At 39.0% G+C, this 21,874-nt stretch overlaps 3 protein-coding genes across 3 annotated transcripts in view; all 3 read left to right on the forward strand.

The window, feature by feature from the left end:
• Positions 1-4,263: 4,263 nt before the first annotated feature.
• Positions 4,264-14,139, forward strand: si:ch73-40i7.2 (FYN-binding protein 1). Its single transcript, XM_056232851.1, has 13 exons — positions 4,264-4,753; positions 4,992-5,037; positions 5,211-5,274; positions 5,435-5,525; positions 5,874-5,908; positions 6,049-6,083; positions 7,736-7,847; positions 7,950-8,109; positions 11,569-11,692; positions 11,770-11,786; positions 11,902-11,953; positions 13,733-13,787; positions 13,903-14,139. Exons 1-13 carry the CDS (start codon positions 4,264-4,266, stop codon positions 14,137-14,139), a joined length of 1,518 nt encoding a protein of 505 aa, XP_056088826.1.
• A 1,693-nt stretch (positions 14,140-15,832) lies between these two features.
• Positions 15,833-18,241, forward strand: pex11g (peroxisomal biogenesis factor 11 gamma). The gene is made up of 5 exons (XM_056232855.1): positions 15,833-15,895; positions 16,362-16,547; positions 16,629-16,807; positions 17,615-17,686; positions 17,778-18,241. Exons 1-5 carry the CDS (start codon positions 15,833-15,835, stop codon positions 17,995-17,997), a joined length of 720 nt encoding a protein of 239 aa, XP_056088830.1. The 3' UTR covers positions 17,998-18,241.
• Positions 18,242-19,121: 880 nt separating this feature from the next.
• The window catches only part of si:ch73-40i7.5 (amyloid-beta A4 precursor protein-binding family A member 3), a gene marked incomplete at its 5' end in the record, with an annotated part of 10,160 nt that continues 7,407 nt past the window's right edge, over positions 19,122-21,874 (forward strand). The window contains 3 exons of the mRNA XM_056232852.1: positions 19,122-20,108; positions 21,152-21,182; positions 21,269-21,414. Coding sequence (XP_056088827.1) covers positions 19,122-20,108; positions 21,152-21,182; positions 21,269-21,414 — 1,164 coding nt within the window. The remainder of the gene's footprint in view (positions 20,109-21,151; positions 21,183-21,268; positions 21,415-21,874) is intronic.

The following is a 21,874-nucleotide window of genomic DNA, read 5'->3' on the forward strand; positions in this document are numbered from 1 at the left end:
GCGCTACAGAGCGAACACACAGCGAACACACAGCGCTACAGAGCGAACACACAGCGCTACAGAGCGAACACACAGCGCTACAGAGCGAACACACAGCGCTACAGAGCGAACACACAGCGCTACAGAGCGAACACACAGCGAACACACAGCGCTACAGAGCGAACACACAGCGCTACAGAGCGAACACACAGCGCTACAGAGCGAACACACAGCGCTACAGAGCGAACACACAGCGAACACACAGCGCTACAGAGCGAACACACAGCGCTACAGAGCGAACACACAGCGAAAACACAGCGCTACAGAGCGAACACACAGCGCTACAGAGCGAACACACAGCGCTACAGAGCGAACACACAACGCTACAGAGCGAACACACAACGCTACAGAGCGAACACACAGCGCTACAGAGCGAACACACAGCGCTACAGAGCGAACACACAGCGCTACAGAGCGAACACACAGCGCTACAGAGCGAACACACAGCGAACACACAGCGCTACAGAGCGAACACACAGCGCTACAGAGCGAACACACAGCGCTACAGAGCGAACACACAGCGCTACAGAGCGAACACACAGCGCTACAGAGCGAACACACAGCGCTACAGAGCGAACACACAGCGAACACACAGCGCTACAGAGCGAACACACAGCGCTACAGAGCGAACACACAGCGCTACAGAGCGAACACACAGCGAACACACAGCGCTACAGAGCGAACACACAGCGAACACACAGCGCTACAGAGCGAACACACAGCGCTACAGAGCGAACACACAGCGCTACAGAGCGAACACACAGCGCTACAGAGCGAACACAAAGCGATACAGAGCGAACACACAGCGCTACAGAGCGAACACACAGCGCTACAGAGCGAACACACAGCGCTACAGAGCGAACACACAGCGCTACAGAGCGAACACACAGCGAACACACAGCGAACACACAGCGCTACAGAGCGAACACACAGCGAACACACAGCGCTACAGAGCGCGTTTCGTCACTAGCTTGAAAGAGAAGCCGCAGAAACCTAGAAGCTAGCCTTAGACACCGTGAGGAGTGACTTTTCCCTTGTCAGTGGTGTAAAATATGTAGTTGGACTGTTTCATGTAACTCAGTTCTTCTCCCTCGCTGTGTTATGGCTTTGCTATGTGGGGATAAATGTGCTGGTTACGTTCGTGAGACGGCTGATTAGTGCTCTTGTCATTGACCGTAAAACAGTAACGTTACAGGAATCACCAACCCGTCGATCGCGGTCGACAAGTCGATCTTGGAAGCATTTTTAAGTCGATCGCGAAGAGTTTTCAAAATCAGAGAAAAAAGCCTATTGTGTGTAGTAAATGGTGTCTAGGGGATGAGGAGGCGCGCGTGCTGTTACAATCACGTCATTTCTGCCGCGCGCACCTTTGCGCTCATGCGGACGCGTCGAGTTTAAACAAGGCTTTACGCTTTAACCAGCTCAGCCACAGTAACAGCTCATATTAGCCAGCTAAACTTTTACTACCCTGTTAGAAAACATATATAGTTGCATAGTTTCATGTGGTTCTTCTCCCTCGCTGTATTATGGGTTTGCTATGTGGGGAGAAATGTGCTGGTTACGTTTGTGAGACAATCAGCTGATTACTATTATTATATTATATATTAAGGCCCTTGATCCTCACCTGACTATGGCTTTGTAAACTTTATCCATGATGTGGTTTATAATGGACTGTGGTACAGAAACAGTGACAATGTTACACACTCTTGGCTTACTCTGGCTCAGGGGCGTAGAATTTAGTAGGGACGCTAGGGACGTGTCCCTACCAATATCCAGTGACACTAATATATCCCTAGCAATAATTTCGATCAAAAATTAAAATATATTTATACATTGATGTCCCCGTCCCCACCAATTTCAAAATCAAACCTACGCCACTGCTCTGGCTATTCTCTGCTGTCTCAGACGACAATATGTTTGTCCCGTTTGAGCCACCGTAGCTTCATCGAAAGGGAGGGGTGAGCAGTGGGCGGAGCCATTAGTGCAACCGAACCCCTAGATGCCGCTAAAAATCACACACTGCACCTTTAATTCAGAAAAACAGCAAAAACTTTTTTTCCATGAAAAATGATCTCGTAATTCTGAGATATTAACTCGTTAATTCAGAAAAACAGAGCAAAAACTTTTTTCCCATGAAAAATTATCTCGTAATTCTGAGATATTAACTCGTTAATTCATAAAAACAGAGCAAAAACTTTTTTTTCATGAAAAATGATCTCGTAATTCTGAGATATTAACTCGTTAATTCATAAAAACAGAGCAAAAACTTTTTTTTCATGAAAAATGATCTCGTAATTCTGAGATATTAACTCGTTAATTCAGAAAAACAGAGCAAAGACTTTTTTTTCATGAAAAATGATCTTGTAATTCTGAGATATTAACTCGTTAATTCAGAAAAACAGAGCAAAGACTTTTTTTTCATGAAAAATGATCTCGTAATTCTGAGATATTAACTCGTTAATTCATAAAAACAGAGCAAAAACTTTTTTTTCATGAAAAATGATCTCGAAATTCTGAGATGTTAACTCGTTAATTCATAAAAACAGAGCAAAAACTTTTTTTCATGAAAAATGATCTCATAATTCTGAGATATTAACTCGTTAATTCATAAAAACAGAGCAAAGACTTTTTTTTCATGAAAAATGATCTCGTAATTCTGAGATATTAACTCGTTAATTCATAAAAACAGAGCAAAAACTTTTTTTTCATGAAAAATGATCTCGTAATTCTGAGATGTTAACTCGTTAATTCATAAAAACAGAGCAAAAACTTTTTTTCATGAAAAATGATCTCGTAATTCTGAGATATTAACTCGTTAATTCATAAAAACAGAGCAAAGACTTTTTTTTCATGAAAAATGATCTCGTAATTCTGAGATATTAACTCGTTAATTCATAAAAACAGAGCAAAAACTTTTTTTTCATGAAAAATGATCTCGTAATTCTGAGAAATTAACTCGTTAATTCATAAAAACAGAGCAAAAACTTTTTTTTCATGAAAAATGATCTCGTAATTCTGAGATATTAACTCGTTAATTCAGAAAAACAGAGCAAAGACTTTTTTTTCATGAAAAATGATCTCGTAATTCTGAGATATTAACTCGTTAATTCATAAAAACAGAGCAAAAACTTTTTTTCATGAAAAATGATCTCGTAATTCTGAGAAATTAACTCGTTAATTCATAAAAACAGAGCAAAAACTTTTTTTTCATGAAAAATGATCTCGTAATTCTGAGATATTAACTCGTTAATTCAGAAAAACAGAGCAAAGACTTTTTTTTCATGAAAAATGATCTCGTAATTCTGAGATATTAACTCGTTAATTCATAAAAACAGAGCAAAAACTTTTTTTCATGAAAAATGATCTCGTAATTCTGAGATATTAACTCGTTAATTCATAAAAACAGAGCAAAAACTTTTTTTTCATGAAAAATGATCTCGTAATTCTGAGATATTAACTCGTTAATTCAGAAAAACAGAGCAAAAACTTTTTTTCATGAAAAATGATCTCGTAATTCTGAGATATTAACTCGTTAATTCATAAAAACAGAGCAAAAACTTTTTTTTCATGAAAAATGATCTCGTAATTCTGAGATATTAACTCGTTAATTTCATAAAAACAGAGCAAAAACTTTTTTTCCATGAAAAATGATCTCGTAATTCTGAGATAATTAAAACAGAGTACATTTTTTTTCCTCAAGTGAATGCAATACGATTCCGTAGACAACCACCTTAAAAACACAAGAGAAATTCAGACAATGAATCAAAGTTCATCACATGAAGCTTCTCTACAAGTTAAGGTACAGAAGTTAATGTATAGAAGTCATGCACACAAATGCAAAACACCATCATGGTAACAGGCTATATGACACTAAAATAATGCAATAAACATTCATGTAACAAGAAACCCTAATGTACATTAAAAAAACTATTTTAATGAAAAATCATCAAATGTGAGCACACAGAATGTTCAGGAAAATGTCAATGTATGTTTTTTCAGTGTAAATTACAGGATGACTTGACTATATTTTACATCTCATTAGATCTATTACATTTATCACCATATAGAGTAAAGGAACACACTGGTAACAGGTTTTTACGTCTTTAAGTCAAAAGGGAACTTGGATTGTTTTAGATTCTCAAATGAGAATTAATTGAATTTTCTTTACAGGAGGAAAATGTGGATGTCAAAGCCCTCCGGGCGAGGTTTCACGCTCAGTTAGAGATGGCCGGTTCCGGAGGCGTTTCCGCCGTCAGACCTCACGCGGCTGTCGCGGAGCCTTTCCCCAATGGAGCGCTCCGAAACAAGGCTTCAGTTGTGCCTCCAAGAGCACTCGTGCCTCTGAACTCTTTCAGTGAGCCAAAGATGTTTCTCTCGGGCCCTCAAGGAGTGTTTCCCAGACCTCCTCCCGCTCGCCGTGCCGGAGCCCAGGAGAGCCCCACGCCGGGCCCTGCGGAGGTGCCGAGCCGAGTCCGGCTGACAGGAGAGCTTCTGCAGAGCAAGATCCTGAAACAGCAGAGCGACATGACCTTCAGACCGCCGCTGCCGGCCCACAGGAGCGTCTCCGAGGTCGTGCCGCTGAGGAAGCCGCTTCCCAGTGTCGGCCCGCGACCCGCCAAACCCAAGCGGCCTCCGTCGGTAAACCTGGATCACTTGCACAAAAAAGCCCCCGTTGTTCTTCCCAAAAGACCAATAGAATCACAATGTTTGAAAGGTAGGAGCCATTTTGAATGGAAAGCAAATGCCTTTTCAAACTTTTATTGCATACACATACAAATCAGTAATAAAAACACATAAATATGTGCATTTATTGGTCATTGTACCTATGATCTAGTGCAGGAATTTATAATGATAGCTATTGACTTCTTCCATGACATTTTTAATCAAGACTTTTGTGTTGGATAAGTTTTAACAGAAAAGCTGTTTAACTTGATATATTTGTGTTTGATCAGGACCAGCAAGACCCCCAAATAAACCCAGCCAGTGGACAGCAGAAGCGTGAGTAATCTCGGCTTGTTCAATAGTTGTCTAGATTGCCTGTTTGGAAGTCAAGGGAAAGGAAACTCTAACAAATGTAGAATATATAATCTCTGAGGTGTAAAGCTTTCCATATCAGTAGTGTATCTCTGAAGTATAAAGAGACATAACTCTGAATCGCACAACACCTTCAGGTCTATTGTGTCGCTTTATGCGTGCATCTTACAGTGCAATCTTTCATCCTGGAAGTATGTGGGTGTAAAGCAGCTCTGTGGCGTTTCCTGACTCTTTATGCAGATTCTTATGAAACCAGTTCAGAAAAGCATGTGTTGCATTATGTTTATCCCACTGTATTGCCATTAGTGGGTGAAGTGTGTTTGTTGTCAATGAGTGTGATTGGGAAAGTGTCTGATCTAAGTCTCATGTTGTGTGGATCAGAGATGAGCAGGAGACGTATGATGACATCAGCGCACTCCCACCTCCCCCTCCCCCGCCTCCCAAGCCGAGAGGTAAACATGAATATATTCTTATGAATTTTGCTTGGTTGGCAATAAAGCAGAAGAAAGAATCTCATAGATTTACATTGAGTGACCCAAGCCATATCTGGAGATCAGATTACCAGAGATATGCCAGTAAGAAACCACCTAGCAACCACATAGCAACGGGCTAAAAAACCACAAAGCAGTGCCTTGGTAACCATTCACAACACCCTAGCACTGTGTGGGCAAAATATAATCTGGCATGTGTCTCAAATGTGTTGTGTGTGTGTGTGCGTGTGTAAGCAGATAATTACAGAATTATTTCTATAAAAAAAAATACATTCACCAATCCAGCATATATGTCTTCTCTTGTTGCAGACTCGTGGACTGACAGTTACCCTTCTCAGCACGAGGTGGGTTATTTCTGTGTGTGTGTGTGTGTGTGTGTGTGTCAGAACGAGTGAATGCGAGGATGTTTAAGCCTCTCCATGTGCTGTGGTTACAGAGCTGTAGTCTAGCATGTGCTCTGATATGCTATTCTTCTGTATTGTAGGACAGCGATCAAGATATCTATGAAGACCCAGACATGTAAGTCATGCATTTACAAAACATTTACGATACAAAGATCCCTCCCCACTCCACCCAGACATTACTGAAGATGAACGGCAAAAACAGCTTGTTCATAATTATTATGATGCCACAAACATGAACACATTAAAATGCACCCCTATACCCTAGCTCACTATACCTCAGACGTGCGTGTCTCTAGAAGCCTCTCGCCCTGTGGTGCCATCGCCCCGAAGAGGCGCAGAACCCTTTAGCTTAACCAGAGATCGCCTCAGCTGTTCCCTGACTCGACCCGAGCGGCTGAGCCATTCTCAAGACACGGCTTTTTCGTCATCACTTGATCCATTAATACTAACACTTACTATTCTAATCTGTATATCTATTTATTTATTTTTAAATCCCTCGTGTACTGTGCTTGATAGTTTAACTAGTTCTATTGCTCTCATCATTTGTGAGTCACTTTGAATAAAAGCGTCTGCTAAAGGATTAAAATGTAAATGTAAAATTGCACCGCTTGAATTCGTGATATATTGATACCTTATCTGATATTGGTCAATTTTAGAAAAGTCTTTGATATTTATGCTAGTTTCCTCTATTTAAACAACATTTGCTGTCACCTAAACTCTTTATGATTTATTAAAAATGTTAAACGTAATCTTTACCTAGTCTAAATTAATACCCATTTTTTGCACTATACATTATAATGTGGGGCTAAATTTATTTGTAGTGTTGTATTATTTCTAATGTATTTGCTAGTGTTTTATTTTTAATTTAAGTTTATGCATTAAATAATCCAAAGTGACAATAAACTCTTCCAAACGAATGCTGTTCTTTTGAACTTTATATTCTTCAAAGAATCCTGATTTTTTTTAATCAATTTCCACCAATAAATAAATAAATAAGCATAATAATAATCTTTTTTTCAAAATTGATAATAACAAGAAATGTTTTATAATAATTTCTGAAGGATCATGTGACACTGTAATAATGCTGAAAATGCACCTTTGCTTCACAGGAATAAATTTGAATTTAAAATATATTAAAATAGAAACAGTTATTTTAAATTGTAATACAATTTCACAATATTACTATTTTACTGCATTTTTAATCAAATAAATGCAGCCTTGGTAAACATGACAGTTGCTTTTTTTTAAACTAGTGTATTTCAAACCACTTGAAATTGTTTATTTGTTTATCTTATTGACCTTAAGATGAAAATAACTACTGGCTTATTGGTATCGGCCTCAATTTTAATATTAGTGCATCCCTGTATAGAAATCTAAAAGGTACAGTAGCCTATTTAATTGTAAGGGTATAAGATGGTCATGCAAAACTTTTAGTACAAGAAATCAATAATCTATAAATAAATATCTTGTTATATTACATCCATATGTTCTGCAGCCTCAGACTGCTGAACAATCACTTAAATTATAATCTTTAAAAGAAATGTTCACCCTAAAATCAAATGAACATTATTCTTTAACTTAATTCACTCCCCCTCATGAAATTACTCTTTCCAACAACATGAAAGCAAACAGAGCTTGACTGTCAAGCTCTTATAAGAGTAGCATGAACATTCTTCAGAACTTCTCCTTTTGTGTTCCACTGAAGACCGTACGTGAATTTGATTTGAACTGTTCCTTTAATTTTAACCATATTTCTATATGTGGCAGACCCGTTCCTGCTGAGAGGAGAGTCTCAAAAGAAAACAAAAAGGTAGAGCTGGACAAGAAAGAACTGAAGGAAAAGCAGAAGCGGGAAAACGAGTATAGAAAGAAATTTAAGGTAACAATTATCTGTGTTGAAGCTAAAAAGAGGCAGGATGTCATGGACGTGTTTGTGTGCGTGTTCGCATTAGCATGATCACACTCGTGTTTGGTCACACAGCTGACTGGACCCATCGAGGCGATACACACGGCCCGTGTGCGAGAGGACTGGCAGGGGGGGAAGAATGACCTGACGGTGCGCCAGGGGGAGAACGTGGAGATCATCCGCGTCAACAACAACCCTGAGGGGAAATGGCTGGCGCGAAACCTGAGGGGCAGCTGTAAGTCAAATAAGCTGAAGTTCGTAACGGTGACATGGTCATGTTTACAGCGAAGCACTTACAGTTCGCTTTAACTCAGACACAGAGATAAAGTAGTGCAGTAAGGTTACATTTATTATTTATTAATTATAACATTTATTTGAATGAATTAAGGGCCGTTCAGAATAACTATGAAGATTACTATATTAGAGTCCACACCAGTGGACTATATCGTCCTATTTATTGTAAGCGTGTTGTCTGTTACTTTAAATTATTGAGCTCTTTGCAGCAGGATGGACTCTGATTGGCTGTCATTGTTTTTATTGTTCATCGGCTGGATAAAATCGTTCTGAAAGTGATTACAACGATATAATTTCTCTGTTACATTATCGTTATAGCTGTGGTCTGGACTCTGCTATTCTTTAATATTGAAAACGATTTTTAGAACTATATCTTTATCATTATCATTATCCTTGGTGTGAACGGGCCATTAGCCTATCGAGAGAGAGAGAGAGAGAGAGAGAGAGAGAGAGAGAGAGAGAGAGAGAGAGAGATACTGTAGATGTATCAGAATTACCTGAGTCTGCGCAGCGTCTCTCTTCTATGAGGCTGTGAGTCTAATTACGTCAAAAACAGTGACGCTATCACCTCCTTCTGAGTAATATAATCAATGTAGTGATTCTGTCTGTAGTGAAGCTAATTTATTAAAGGGATAGTTCACCCAAAAATGAAAACTCTGTCAGTAATGACTCTCCCTCATGTTGTTCAACCCCGTAAGACTTTCGTTCATCTTCTTCGGAACACAAATTAAGATATTTTTGATTAAATCTGAGAGCTGGATCACTCCTCCATTGGCTTCTTCAGGGATTGAACTTGCCGGCCTCGAAAAGTTATTAAAGACATCGTTAAAATAGTCCGAGTGACTACAGCGGCTCAACCTTAAGTTTATCAAGCGGCGAGAATACTTTCTGTGCGCAAAAACAAACAAAAATAACGACTTTATTCAACTATTCATTTCCTTCTCTTTGGGCCTCTAGTCAGTTAACGTAGTGTGATTCCGTAGAGCTACGTCACACGCAGGCTCACTATTGGCCGACGCTGGTCATGTGTGTGTGTGTGACGTACAACAACAGAAGCTTACGCTATTACACAAGTGAACTGACTTGAGGCCCACGGAGAAGGAAATGAATAGTTGAAATAAAGTCGTTATTTTTGTTTGTTTTTTGCGCACAGAAAGTATTCTCGCCGCTTGATAAACTTAAGGTTGAGCCACTGTAGTCACTCGGACTATTTTAACGATGTCTTTCATAACTTTTCGAGGCCGGCAAGTTCAATCCCTGAAGAAGCCGATGGAGGAGTGATCCAGCTCTCAGATTTAATCAAAAATATCTTCATTTGTGTTCCGAAGATGAACGAAAGTCTTACGGGGTTGGACAACATGAGGGAGAGTAATTACTGACAGAGTTTTCATTTTTGGGGTGAACTAACCCTTTAATAAAAAGTCACGGGGTAGCTTTGGCAACAAGTTTCTGTGCTCCTGAATGTTTCTGTGTGTGCTCAGCGCGATCTCCGATCTGTGTGCGAGTGGCGTATGTGTGTGTGCGCTTCAATGAGAGCAGCGCATTAATATAAGAAAGGTGTTTAAAGTCCCACTCCGATCATATTTTGAGCTATTTTTAAACATTCCCAGTGGTCTTTAAATTATGATTATGCCATTTTTAGCCAAAATCACAAAACTTGTGCCGTTTTCTGGGACTTCGCTTCAGCAGAGCGGCAGTAGCTCATTAGCAATTCGCCTCTGCGTTGTGGGCGGAGCCGTTGGCACGGAGACGCCCCTCCCCCTGCCCGTTGCTGAGAGCTCTGTCTCTCCCACTAGCAAACAGGCGGGATCGTTAAACTAGCTCCCGACAGAAAACAAATAAACTTACCGGTAAAGACACAGGCTGTCCAGTTGATGGTGTCTTGATGGAAGGCACTGCATCTGGCTTCAAAAACAATTTGCTGATGAAGCCCATTTTTATCTCCTGCCAGTTGGTGAAACAGTCTTCTGTAAAGTGCCGACCGCAAACCGATGTGTGGTTTTTAACATTGCCGTGACCAAGGAACGTAATCCATCTCTCTCTTACAGCAACATGTTTTGGTAAACCATGAAAGCTAATACCACTATCTCTCCTCTTAGCATTGCAACCCGCTACCGCACATCGGTGTTGATCCGCCATCGTCTTCTCTACTCCTCAGAGCCTGAGTGGGCGGGGCGGAGGGGAGGATGAGCTTGTGGCCCCGCCCAGTGGAGTTACTACGTCACAACTCCAGTCTATTTTAGCCAGCATTTTAGCGTCTGCTACTGATTCACAGCCATTTGAATGTAGAAATACTCAGAAATACAACTTTGAGCTTATTTTTCTCAAGATATGTCCTCTAACATCAGAAAAATGCCACAAGAACATGTTAACACCTAGAAAAACATTATTTTCATCGGAGTGGGTCTTTAAACTGACTGGGGACATGTACATTAAACAGGTAAGAGAGAGAGAATAAAAAGGTAGAGAGAGAGTACATATACATTAAACAGTTTTAATGCACACCTTCCAGCCAACCAGAATCGAGTATTCAGAGAGACGTCATGATATATTTGAACTGTAAATATTGTGTAATTATCCTTTTGGCTGTGGGACTGCAGTTCTAGGTGGAAGAACTTTGGTTATTTGTACATAATTTCTGTGTATGTAGTTTGTCTTGAAAGACCCTTCCTGGTATCTTGGCCCATACTGTGAGATTATTTCGCACTAGTGTCATGGTCAGTTGTATAATGTTTAAGTACTTATGAATTGGTGTTTATTTCAATGTCTTTTCCCAATAGACTTCCATTGTAAGTGCATTACTTTAAACATTTATTTTTTTTATACAAATGAGTGGACAGAAGAGTTTAAAAAACAAATTTCTTGACATTACATAACTCAGTGTTCCAGTAAAACAACAGACTTCTCTCTGGTGATGTATTCGGTGAACGTGATTTCACCAAGTACATGTTCCTGGATCATCTTTCCACTCAACCAATCAGAAATGAGGGACAAGTTTACAGCTGTAAATATGTCTTACTTGGCAAAATCACGATGACTGATCATGTAATCATTAATTTCTTCAATCATTTAGTGTGCCTAAACCCAGCCTCTTTCTTACAATCAAATTCAAGCTCACATTCAGATCTTCCTCCGTTCAATGGAAGGTCAATGGTTGTATATAACCAAGTCCCCGCCCGACAGTTTTTCTTTTTCGATATTCCCATTCACTCGGACTTGTCACAATATGAAAAATAGGATCTGTTTCTACTTTCATTTCCTCACAACTTTTACTTATATTTCACTACATTCTAACCTAGAAGTCAATCTAGCTATCAACTTGGCTTGACATTTTCTTAATAACCAAAGAAAAAACGAGTAAAATATTGAGAAAGTTCTGAATACGTGTTTGCCATTGCAGTTGGCTACATCAGTAACTCGTGTGTGGATGTGGATTATGAGGAAGTGAAGCGTAAGATCCGTGGTCACGCCGGCGTGGGCCCGGACTGCTATGATGACATCGGCGCCAGCGACCCACTGGACAGGTGAGAGCCGCCTCAGCTGAGGGCAGACAGACGCTGGTTCCCACCACTCATATTCTGTGTTTTTCTTCTCTTTGCAGCAGTTTTCACAGTGATGGTGAGTTACAGCACACACACTGATCTTTTAGAGTGGTTTTATGCATTGGTTTGAAAAGTCTTTTTCAGGGATTGTTCTGCATTGGATTGACATGTTTGGGTTCTGCTATTCTCAGATGTTTATGATGATGTGGACCAAGAGTTTCCTCCTCCTCCCCCAGAGATCAGGTGTCTGTTGTCTTTCTTTCTTTTGTTTTAACAAATGGACCGTAGTCGCCAATATTTAATTTTACACAAATGAAAATGAGGCTGTGAGAGAGCAGATTGCACTCTTAGAAGAAACGTTTGTATATATGGAGCCTTTAAAGTCCCCATGAAATCAAAATGGAAGTTTTTTGTCTTTGAGTTTGAATATGTTAGACTTAATGTTATCTATAAGCTAGTGTGCTCCAAAACTACGACTATTTGTGTCCCGCCCCCTACATTCAAAATATTCACACATTTACTATTTTCTACATGGTGAATGGCACATTATAGTGCACTATAAAGGGAATAGGGAAAAATTCAGACAGTGTAAATATACTCTCCATTGGGGCGAATGAAGTCCGGCTTCACGTTAGTGTCATGCGATCCATCTGAATTCTGCACAGAATGCTGTATTTTAAAGCGATATATCATAGATTATGAGGAGAAACGGTTAGAGATTTGGAGGAAACTGGGGCTTTACCGAGCTCAACGGCTCTGCCCGAGCTTTGACATAAACAAAACGCTATTGGCTATTTTAAAAAAGGGGAGGAGCTGTTCGATATGTCATTACCTGTCTTCCTGTTTCAGAGGACATGAAGTCAACACTACATAAAGGCACTTCAGTGAGGCTTTAAGGGTTCTGTCAGGTGCTTCATTTATGGGTTTCTATCATGGGATCATTTTATGAATTAAAATTATATAATCATAGTTTATTTTGAATAAAGTTGGTGAATCAAACAGCTCGTAAACATACTTTATGACCAGAAAAAACAAACATTATGCAATCATTTAAGACATTTCTCCTTAAATAGAACCTTTTTTGCTTAAAATCGAGTCCAGAACCCCAGGGTTTTATACAGAACCCCCTTTCAGTGCGCTCTAGTGTTGTGTGCCTCAGTGTCGATCACTCGGCTGATGGAACTACAAAACACGACTGAAAATAATAATAATAGGTTGCCAACGTTTGACGTGACTTAGACGTAGAACATCACAGACTCATTTTCATTTACTAACTGTGCGGCCACAAGTTGTTTGGGGAATTTTCGCAGGTGAAATCCAGTCGTTTCAATAGGAATCCACGCATTTTGGACTTTTACATGAGGGTGGAAGATTTCCCCATGCAGATTTCAGCGCGAGTTCAAGTTGCTCACGTGGGTTTTGGTTTGATAGTGAGTTGTGGGGTGTGTGCTGATTGTGGCCTGTACATCGCTGCACTTTTAACAGTCAGTGGACCTGCTTTTGCCTGCAAAATTTGCCCAAATTTCAGTGATGTGAGCACACCTTAAGGCATATATAAATAAAGGTGACTTGACTATATGTCTGTGTTGTGTTTCATCACAAAACAAGCAATCACACCAATTGTTTTCCTTTTATGTGCTATTTTTGTGTCATATTGTATGTATGAAAGCTGCTGAAGTGTCTCTCTTCAGCTTGATGTGCTTTAAACAAAACTTTCTAAACCCCATTTGAATTGTGTGTTAATGGATAACTAAAGTGTAAACTAGCACCGAGGATAAAGAGAGCTTTTGTTTCAGCTTCCCTGACCTGAGGCCAGTGGCTTAAACATGGCCGCTGAGTTTATGCGCTTGAATTAGTTTTTAAAAAGCTTAATATTTTCTTTTGACTTCAGAACAAATCAAATCTCTTTTTCTTTCAAAATTAGCATCACACCCTGAATGGGTAGTTTTTTTTAAACGTTCTGTGCACTAGTGAACATCATGCATATGAGAGTTAATATTAATACCTTGTGTTTTTGTTTAGCCATGATCCGAAAATGGCCAAGCTGCAGGAGAAAGAGTTTAGAAAGAAATTCAAGGTAAATATGTCCATTTTTTTTCACGGTTTAGCTTCAATTCTTGTTGATCATTGCCATGAGAAGCTGTAAGGTGTCTTAAATTGTAAAATATAAAAGATATCAAACTATTTAACAGTTTGAAGGGCCCATCCGAGTTCTGTACAGCATGATGGTGGACCCTAATGCCAGTCTGAAGAAGGTGGGGAGCAAAGAGCTTGCGGTGATGCGTGGAGAGGTTGTGGAGGTGCTCCAGGAGAGCAGCCGGAAGCGAGTCCTGTGCCGGAGCAGCGAGGGCAGATGTGAGTCGGGACATATGTGCTATCCAAGCTTTGCCTTCCTCCGTTCTCTTAAAACCAAGAGCACAGTGATATAAAGATCAGCTTCTATGTTGAATATAATAATTTTATACTCTTTCTCTTTGCACAGATGGATATGTGCCGTTGAATTATCTCCTGCATGAGTATGTATTCATTTATTTATATACAGTAAAGCACAATCCCCGGTTTCATACACGAGGCATACGCTGTTCTGAGCAGCTTGCTCTGGTTGTTTTGTTTCAGTATGCACAGCGGTGATGTTTCTTCTCTAAGCCACATTTAGAAAAGCTACTTAAATTAAACTAATCCTGGCTTAATCTAAACCTTGTCTGTGAATTTACTTCTTTTTTTTAATGTTATCCTCTGTTATCATTTGCAGGGAGAATGATGTTTATGATGACATTGACACTGCTTCAGGTACATCTTTTTTTTCTCCTAAATTAAATGTTTTACTTTTTAATGCTAGCTGTTGTAATATATATATATATATAAATAAAAATATATATTTTATTTGTCATAATAGCAAATGATTTTAAAAGAATTAACATGATTTGATTAATTAATTGTGTATTTGTTTGTTTAATGGCAGATATATATGACAATGATGACAGCTGAGCTCATCTGGGATCCTCATATAAAAGTGTTTTTACCTGAGAAACTGAACCTGTGTTCCCTGTAACAAACCAATGAATGGTTTTTGAACCTATTTGCTTCAGGAAACTGGAGCTCAAAGTTTTGTATATTGTAGAAATAATTCTTATCGAACATTATAATCATACGAATTGTGAAAAAAATATTTTGTAAAGATTTTTACTTGTAATAATCATAGGGATTTGATCCTGTTAGATCTTTCTCTTTTGTGGTATTGAAAAAAAAAAGACAAGAAATAAAGTTTTATATTTCATTTTATATATTTATTTACTTATTTATTGGTGGTTCATAATTCACTTGTAAACGTGTAACAATGTGTCACTAACTATGTAACTATTACAATAATGATGCTAGTCTTACTTCTTCTTGCAATGCAATGCCAAGTGTTTTCTTCACCAACTCGTTTTTGTTACACATTTTTTAATTGTTATGAATTGAATTGTCGAGTAATTAATATTTTCTTTTACAAAACCCATATTTTTCTGAAGAACAAAATTATATTGTTAATCTTTTAATTGTTTTGACAAAGTTTGACATGCACAAGACAAAAACAACAACTATATATACCTAAAAAAATATACTACATTTTCTAATTCTGATCTCACAGTGTACTTCGAAACCCTTTCAAATATGAAAACACAAAACAAGAAACTCATAAAAAACAGTTATGATTCTAAGGATTTTTCAGATGTATGTAAAGGCCCAAACATTTATTTATTTAGCCTACATATAGGCAATAACTGTACTAAATGTTGACTTTTTGTTATTGCTTTGAATCTTAAATTTACAAATATTTTGTACGTTTTCCACTGTATAAAAAAAGGCCCACGGTGATTCCGCGACACACGTCATATCGGCTCTTGATTGCTTTAGTCTGACATGAACACTGAACATAAATAATTTCCTGTACGAAGTCCACTAACCCTAATGCAAGACTGCTGCTAAAAGGATGGATTTGAAATTAGTTTAAAAAGCAACCCCGTCTTAAATGTGCTTTATATTTCTTACGTTCTGAAAAGTTATTAATGGATGTACCACGTACGTCACGTCTTTCGTCTGAGAAGTGATCCGCATGATTGCGTGTGTGCAGAAGAGATCATGCAGAGTTCAGTCGAGTCCTTCATTAATGTGTTAGAGTCATACAGAGGAAGAGATAAAGTGGTAAGTTTGTATTTACACGCTTCATAAGAACCCCATATTATAACAAACAAACAAACAACAAAAATAATACAAAAAATGCTAAATTAAACTGTAAAATAGGATATTAATCATTTATTTTTCTGTAAATTTGATAGATTTTATAATATGAGCCATTTCAACATATATATATATATATATATATATATATATATATATATATCATAATCCCTTATATTTTTTTATTCTCTACATTATTTATATGTTTAAGAGATAAGGCCAAATCTGGTTAAAGAATCTTGTCTGTTTGTGTTGGACAGTGCATTCTTACTCTTTGTAAATCTTGTTAGAAATGCATTATATACAAGGAATGAAGTAACCAGGCACATTACTCATTCCCAGTTATCCATTCATGTGGTTTGGTGACATCATATGTGATGGTATCAGTGCAGGATTTGCAGTTTCTCATCATGATGTCCTCTGGGTGTAGATAAGGACCCTGGTCTACGGCTCTCAGCTGGTAGGGGGAGTTCTGGCGGGGAAGAGCTCCCGGTCTTCCCTGGGGAAGAGTCTCCTGCTGTTCTCCGCTCAGCTGAGTCACTGCAGAACCACACTGAGGCTCTTCGATGACCTGTCCATGCTGGCGTACTCCACAAGCTATGGGTTAGGAGCCTCGGTGAGCACACCGGAGGGCTCTGCTTCATTGAAACATTGGAGTTTTGAAGGAAAGTCTGACTTAATGGCCTTTGTTTCTCAGGAGGAGGATGCTTTGGTGCGCTGGATGTCAATTCTGACTAATATAGCTGATCAGATGTATTACCCCTGCGAGCACATGGCCTGGGCCGCGGATGCAGAGCTCATCAACACCAGATCTGACCGGTGGTGGGTGCTGAGCACGGGGCTCTGGGGCCTGTCCCTCATCCTCAACATACTCCGGTAAAGTGTGTGTGGGTTCTGGAGTCCCAGAAGATCAGTTACAGTATCAGTACAACATAATTCGTAAAAAGTAAGGATACAAATGACAATTCAGATCCTAAAACGTAATTTAAACTTGGAAATAAAGTTTTAGGTTGAATTTTTTTATAATAGCCTAAGTTATGACAAAATCCGCTAATGAAAAAAAAAAAAAAAGTTATAGAATTACTAACCCCGTATCCTTTGCCTCCTGTAATAGTGCAGCTTGTAAATCAGTTAACTGAAACTAAAACCATAAAACACATTTTCATTACTTGAAATACAATTATTTACAATTAAAAAAATTATTTTAAATAAAATAATTAAAATTATATGAAAAAAAAACTATATATATATATTAAATTATAATAATATTCCACAGTATATTATTGTTTTTACTATAGTTTTGATCAATTAATGCATTCGTAGAGAGCAGAAGAGACTTCGGTAACTTTATTTTACAGTGTCCTTGTTACACATTACATGTTCATTTCAGTAATAAGAGTAAACTGATATGAAAATCAGACTAATAAGAGTAAATTGTGGATAATTACAAGCAACTAACCCTAAAGCAAAGCCCACTAACCCTAACTCTATAGTAAGTACAATGTTGTTAATTAATATTACTCTGTAGCAAGGACACCTTAAAATAAGGTGTAACAGAGACTTCTTTCAAAAACATTAAAACAATTTATTTAGTGAGGAAGTGTTGTATTATATTTTTTTAAATGCAAACCACGAATTTTCACTAGTGGTTACAGACTTTACATTAATATGCTTTGTTTTTAGATCCATCAGATCCATCCAGATTCTGAAGAGAAAAGTGCAGCCGTGTGACAGGTCCGGTCCAGCGGACAGCAGGTTGGTGTTGTTGAAGCCTAGCTCTGCATGCTAATGTTCCCATATTCCCTCCGATGGCGTAAACACAGAACGGCTGGTGTCTGATCAGCAGGGAGGAGGCGTTCTCCCAGAAAGCTGCGCTCCGGAGGCAGATCCGAGGGGAAGTGCTCCGTGTCCTGAGCGGTGTGGCCGATCTCAGCAACGCCGTCCATTGGATGCCTCCGGGATTTCTGTGGGCTGGACGGTTTCCTCCATGGCTGGTGGGGCTGATGGGAACGGCCTCGTCTCTCATAGCTCTCCTACAGATGAGCTCCAGTGATCAAGAAGCATAGACTTAAAGCATTACACACATATCTGCTACTATTTGTAATGTATTAATAATTATGTTTAACAATGTGCAATTTATGCAGACTCACTGATAAGTCTGTATTTTGAAATTCCGTTAACTTCTACTCTGGTGAATAGTTAAAAACAATGTTATATTCAATTGTATGAATGTATTTGTAAACATTTTATACAAATAATGTGAAAATGCTTCAAGTATAATTGCGAAATAAATTACTATTTTTTCAATGACTCTTTAAAATGTAAAGAACCCTTTCATTTAACAGTTACATTTTTAAAAGTCCTCAATGGGAAACCTCATTTGATGACACGATGGATTGATTAGTCGTGTCTTGTTCGGATGCGCATGCGCAGTGGAGATATTCCTTAACTACGTTAAGTTTTTGAGAAGCTGCACAATAACACAGTGTTAACCGAATAAAAGTTGTTCTTTCTAAACAAAATAAATCCCGTCAGTTTGTAAGGATGTGTTTCTGAAACACTGTTGACCGGCTCCAGCCATGAGCGACTGGACAGGATTTGCGTGATGTTTATTAGTTGTTGGGGAAAGGTAAGTCGTTATTGAATAACACTGAAGTTAATTTACAGATAATTCTCATATGTGTATTTATATAATCAGAAATCAGATTTGCAAGCTTTGTATAAATAGTGTCATGCACTTTGATCCATCCACGTACACAAAGTCAACCCAGCTGATGTGTGTGTGTGTGTGTGTGTGTGTGTGTGTGTGTCTTATGTTATTACACAATGCACTTTATAGACAACGCTGTGATTTACCTTACCAAAAAGTACTGTGATTGTACAGTGATGCAGTGACTACCTTGATACTTGGGCACTATAGAATACCTCCATACTTCCATTTGCTTTTTTCATGCTTTTGATGACGAACTATTATAAAATGTGGAAATATGTATGATAAAAACTTTGACTGGTACAGTGTGGGTATGTTTCAAACTCACCAGTTTTAATCTTGCACTTAATCTGTTATTCTAGGTTGTTTTACATGGATCAAGGCTCTTCTGGAAAAATGAATGATTTTTAAGGGTTATTACCTTACTAAGGCTAAGAGTTAGTAGTAGCAATGGCAGATGGTTTTCTTTACAATGGAGATTTGGACCAGAGTTCCCAGCTGGCTTCTTCTGATGCCTCCCAGTCTCAACCCGAAGCTTCAGCACCGGATGCATACTGGGCTCCTGGTGGCTCTGATTACTCAACGAACCCTCCTGAATCCACACATTTGCTCAGTGAAAATCTACCGAGCCCTGAGTTGGAGGATCTGGATTCCTATAACCCGATCGAGCCCCCGCCACTGGACTGGAGGTCCGACTCCTCCAGCGAGGCCGGTTTGGCTGCAGAAAGCTGTTCGATCGGGGATTTTGAGGCTCCTGGATTTTTCAACACAGAGTTGAACGAAGACACAATGTCTGCAGCAAGTGATTACGCAGCTCAAGACTCCGAAGAGCTTTTGTTTCAAGAAGTGTGTGAGAACAAGCCTGAACTTAGTGTTTTTCAAAAACAGGATGAGCAACGGGAAAGAAAAGAGAGTTATGCAGAGGATAGAGATAGAAAATTGTGGAATCGAGATATGAGGAAAGGGGAGAACGAAGAAAAAAGTTTGAAACACGATATTGAACACTCACACATTCAAAGTCTTCTCACTCAACTGCATCTTTTTCATCCACCAACTCCTTCCGACAGTCCCACACACTGCAGCGCTGAGGACTCGGCCGATCACGGCGCTCCGTGTAGTTCACACACTCCAGCGGAGGCAGGGCTGGGGTCTAGGGTCCGGTCAGCATGTGCCGAGGCTGACACCAGCATCCCTGAGGCGCTGCTCTTTTCCCATGAGTATCAGCAGGATCTGCTGCAGCTGCTGGAGGAGCCAGAGCCGCTGCTCGTCCACACACCCCTGGTGACCCCAGCACGCCCGCCGGCTCTCAGAAGGCAGAGCAGTGATGCCGACGAGACGATCTCCATGTCTCACAGCGAGGACGCGTGGCACAGACACCTGCAGGACGAGCTGCTGGTCTCCGCCATCACAGAGGAGCATCAGTGGGCGGCGTCTGAAGACCGGGCCGTCTCCCCAAACAATGACAGGGTAACTTTTTAGTCCTCTTTAATTGTGTATAGTTCGGCTGTGTTCCATTGTAAGGTCTTACTTAAAGGGATAGTTCACCCAAAACTTAAAATTTTGTTACTCAACCTCATGTTGTTCCAACCCTGAATGAGAGTCTGTCTTCTGTTGAACACAAAAGAAGATATTAAAAATAAAAATGTTGGTATCGAGACAGTTGACGGCACCCATTGTAGAAGTCAATAGCCGCCGTCAACTGTCTCGATACCAACATTCTTCAAAATATCTTCTTCTGTGTTCAACAGAGGGGAAAATACTCATACAGGTTTGGAACAACTTTTGGGTGAACTATCCCTTTAACATCTCAGACTTCTGACCATAAAGGTGAGCTCATTACACGGCTGTTTCTATAGAAGTCAGTTTCTGCCATAGAATAACAAATGAAGGTATACTATATATTTTTGACTTTATTTATAGCAATTAGTGTTTATCTGGATATTTTAGATGAACATCTCATAATTCAAACTTTATTTCTCAGAATTGCGTGTCTATAGCACAAAATTCAGACTTTTTTCCTTGCAGTTTTAAGTTTATATCTCTTAATTTTGAGTTTCTCAAAATTCTGATTTTTTTTTTCTCTGAATTCTGAGATTATCCTCCGGTTACAAAGACGAGCGTAGTCCCAGACTAAAGTGCACGTTTGGGCTGTTTTAACTGAAAGCCACTTGCACTGGCATAGAATACTCGCAATTCTATAACATTATAAACTCAGCATTGCAAGCAATAGTCAAAATTGTATAATAAAAAAGGCCAATTACCTTTGTGCATTTACCTGCACATGCTTAGGCACCTGATCACATTTGATCATCGTGTAATCTAGGAACTTCAACGTCACGTATGACATCATATTCCCATATCTTGGGTTCGAGTTCTGGATTTCCACATGAGTCGGAAGCTTTTGGTGGTATTTTGAATGCAAAGTTGAATTCTGCCTCGGGCGACTGGAACACAGCATCGGACTCATCAGAGTTTACATGCTGAGTTGATTTTCTTTTGTCTTTTAACAGGAAGCTGAGACACAGCCAGCTTATAAGAATGGTATGAAACTCAGTGTAAAGTATTTAGCTTTTGATTTTATTTTGTGATGTAGATGGTAAATAATGTCATGTTGTTGTTGTTGTAAGTGCCTGGACCATGTGACCCGGAAGACCTCCTGGACGGGGTGATCTTTGGAGCTAAATATCTCGGATCTACACAATTACAGTCTGAGAAGAATCCCTCCACTAACGCCCGGATGGCCCAAGCACAGGAAGCTATGGATCGGATCAAGGTTACAGAATATCTAGAAAAGCAATTTTAACTTTAATGTTCAAGTTCTGTTTGCTAAAGCAAGTATCACAACGATATAGATTATTTCTCCAGGCCACTGATATGAATTTAAAATGATACATTAATTAATTTACTAAAGCATCATTTTGCATCTATTATTTATTTTAAAATAATGTTAAAATTGTATTATTTATAAATTGTACACACATTTTTTTTCATCAAATGCTAAGTTTTCTATAAAAGGAAATTCTGCAATAATAGCTGAAAATTATACAGTGATTATAATTAAACGGGAACTTCAAGGCGGCAGTAAAGACTTCTGCTGGAAAGCGATGGCATACAAGACGTCGCAAAACATTACTGATTGTTTTTTATTTTTAACCTATTGAATATATTAGTGTCAGTTTTACTAGGAAGCGCCCACAACACCCTTTCATTGGGGTTTTACACAGGCACCCGCT

The sequence above is a fragment of the Rhinichthys klamathensis genome, unplaced genomic scaffold, assembly GCF_029890125.1.
Source record: "Rhinichthys klamathensis goyatoka isolate OS25496 unplaced genomic scaffold, OSU_Roscu_1.1 h1tg000357l_1, whole genome shotgun sequence".
Taxonomy (NCBI): Eukaryota; Metazoa; Chordata; class Actinopteri; order Cypriniformes; family Leuciscidae; genus Rhinichthys; species Rhinichthys klamathensis.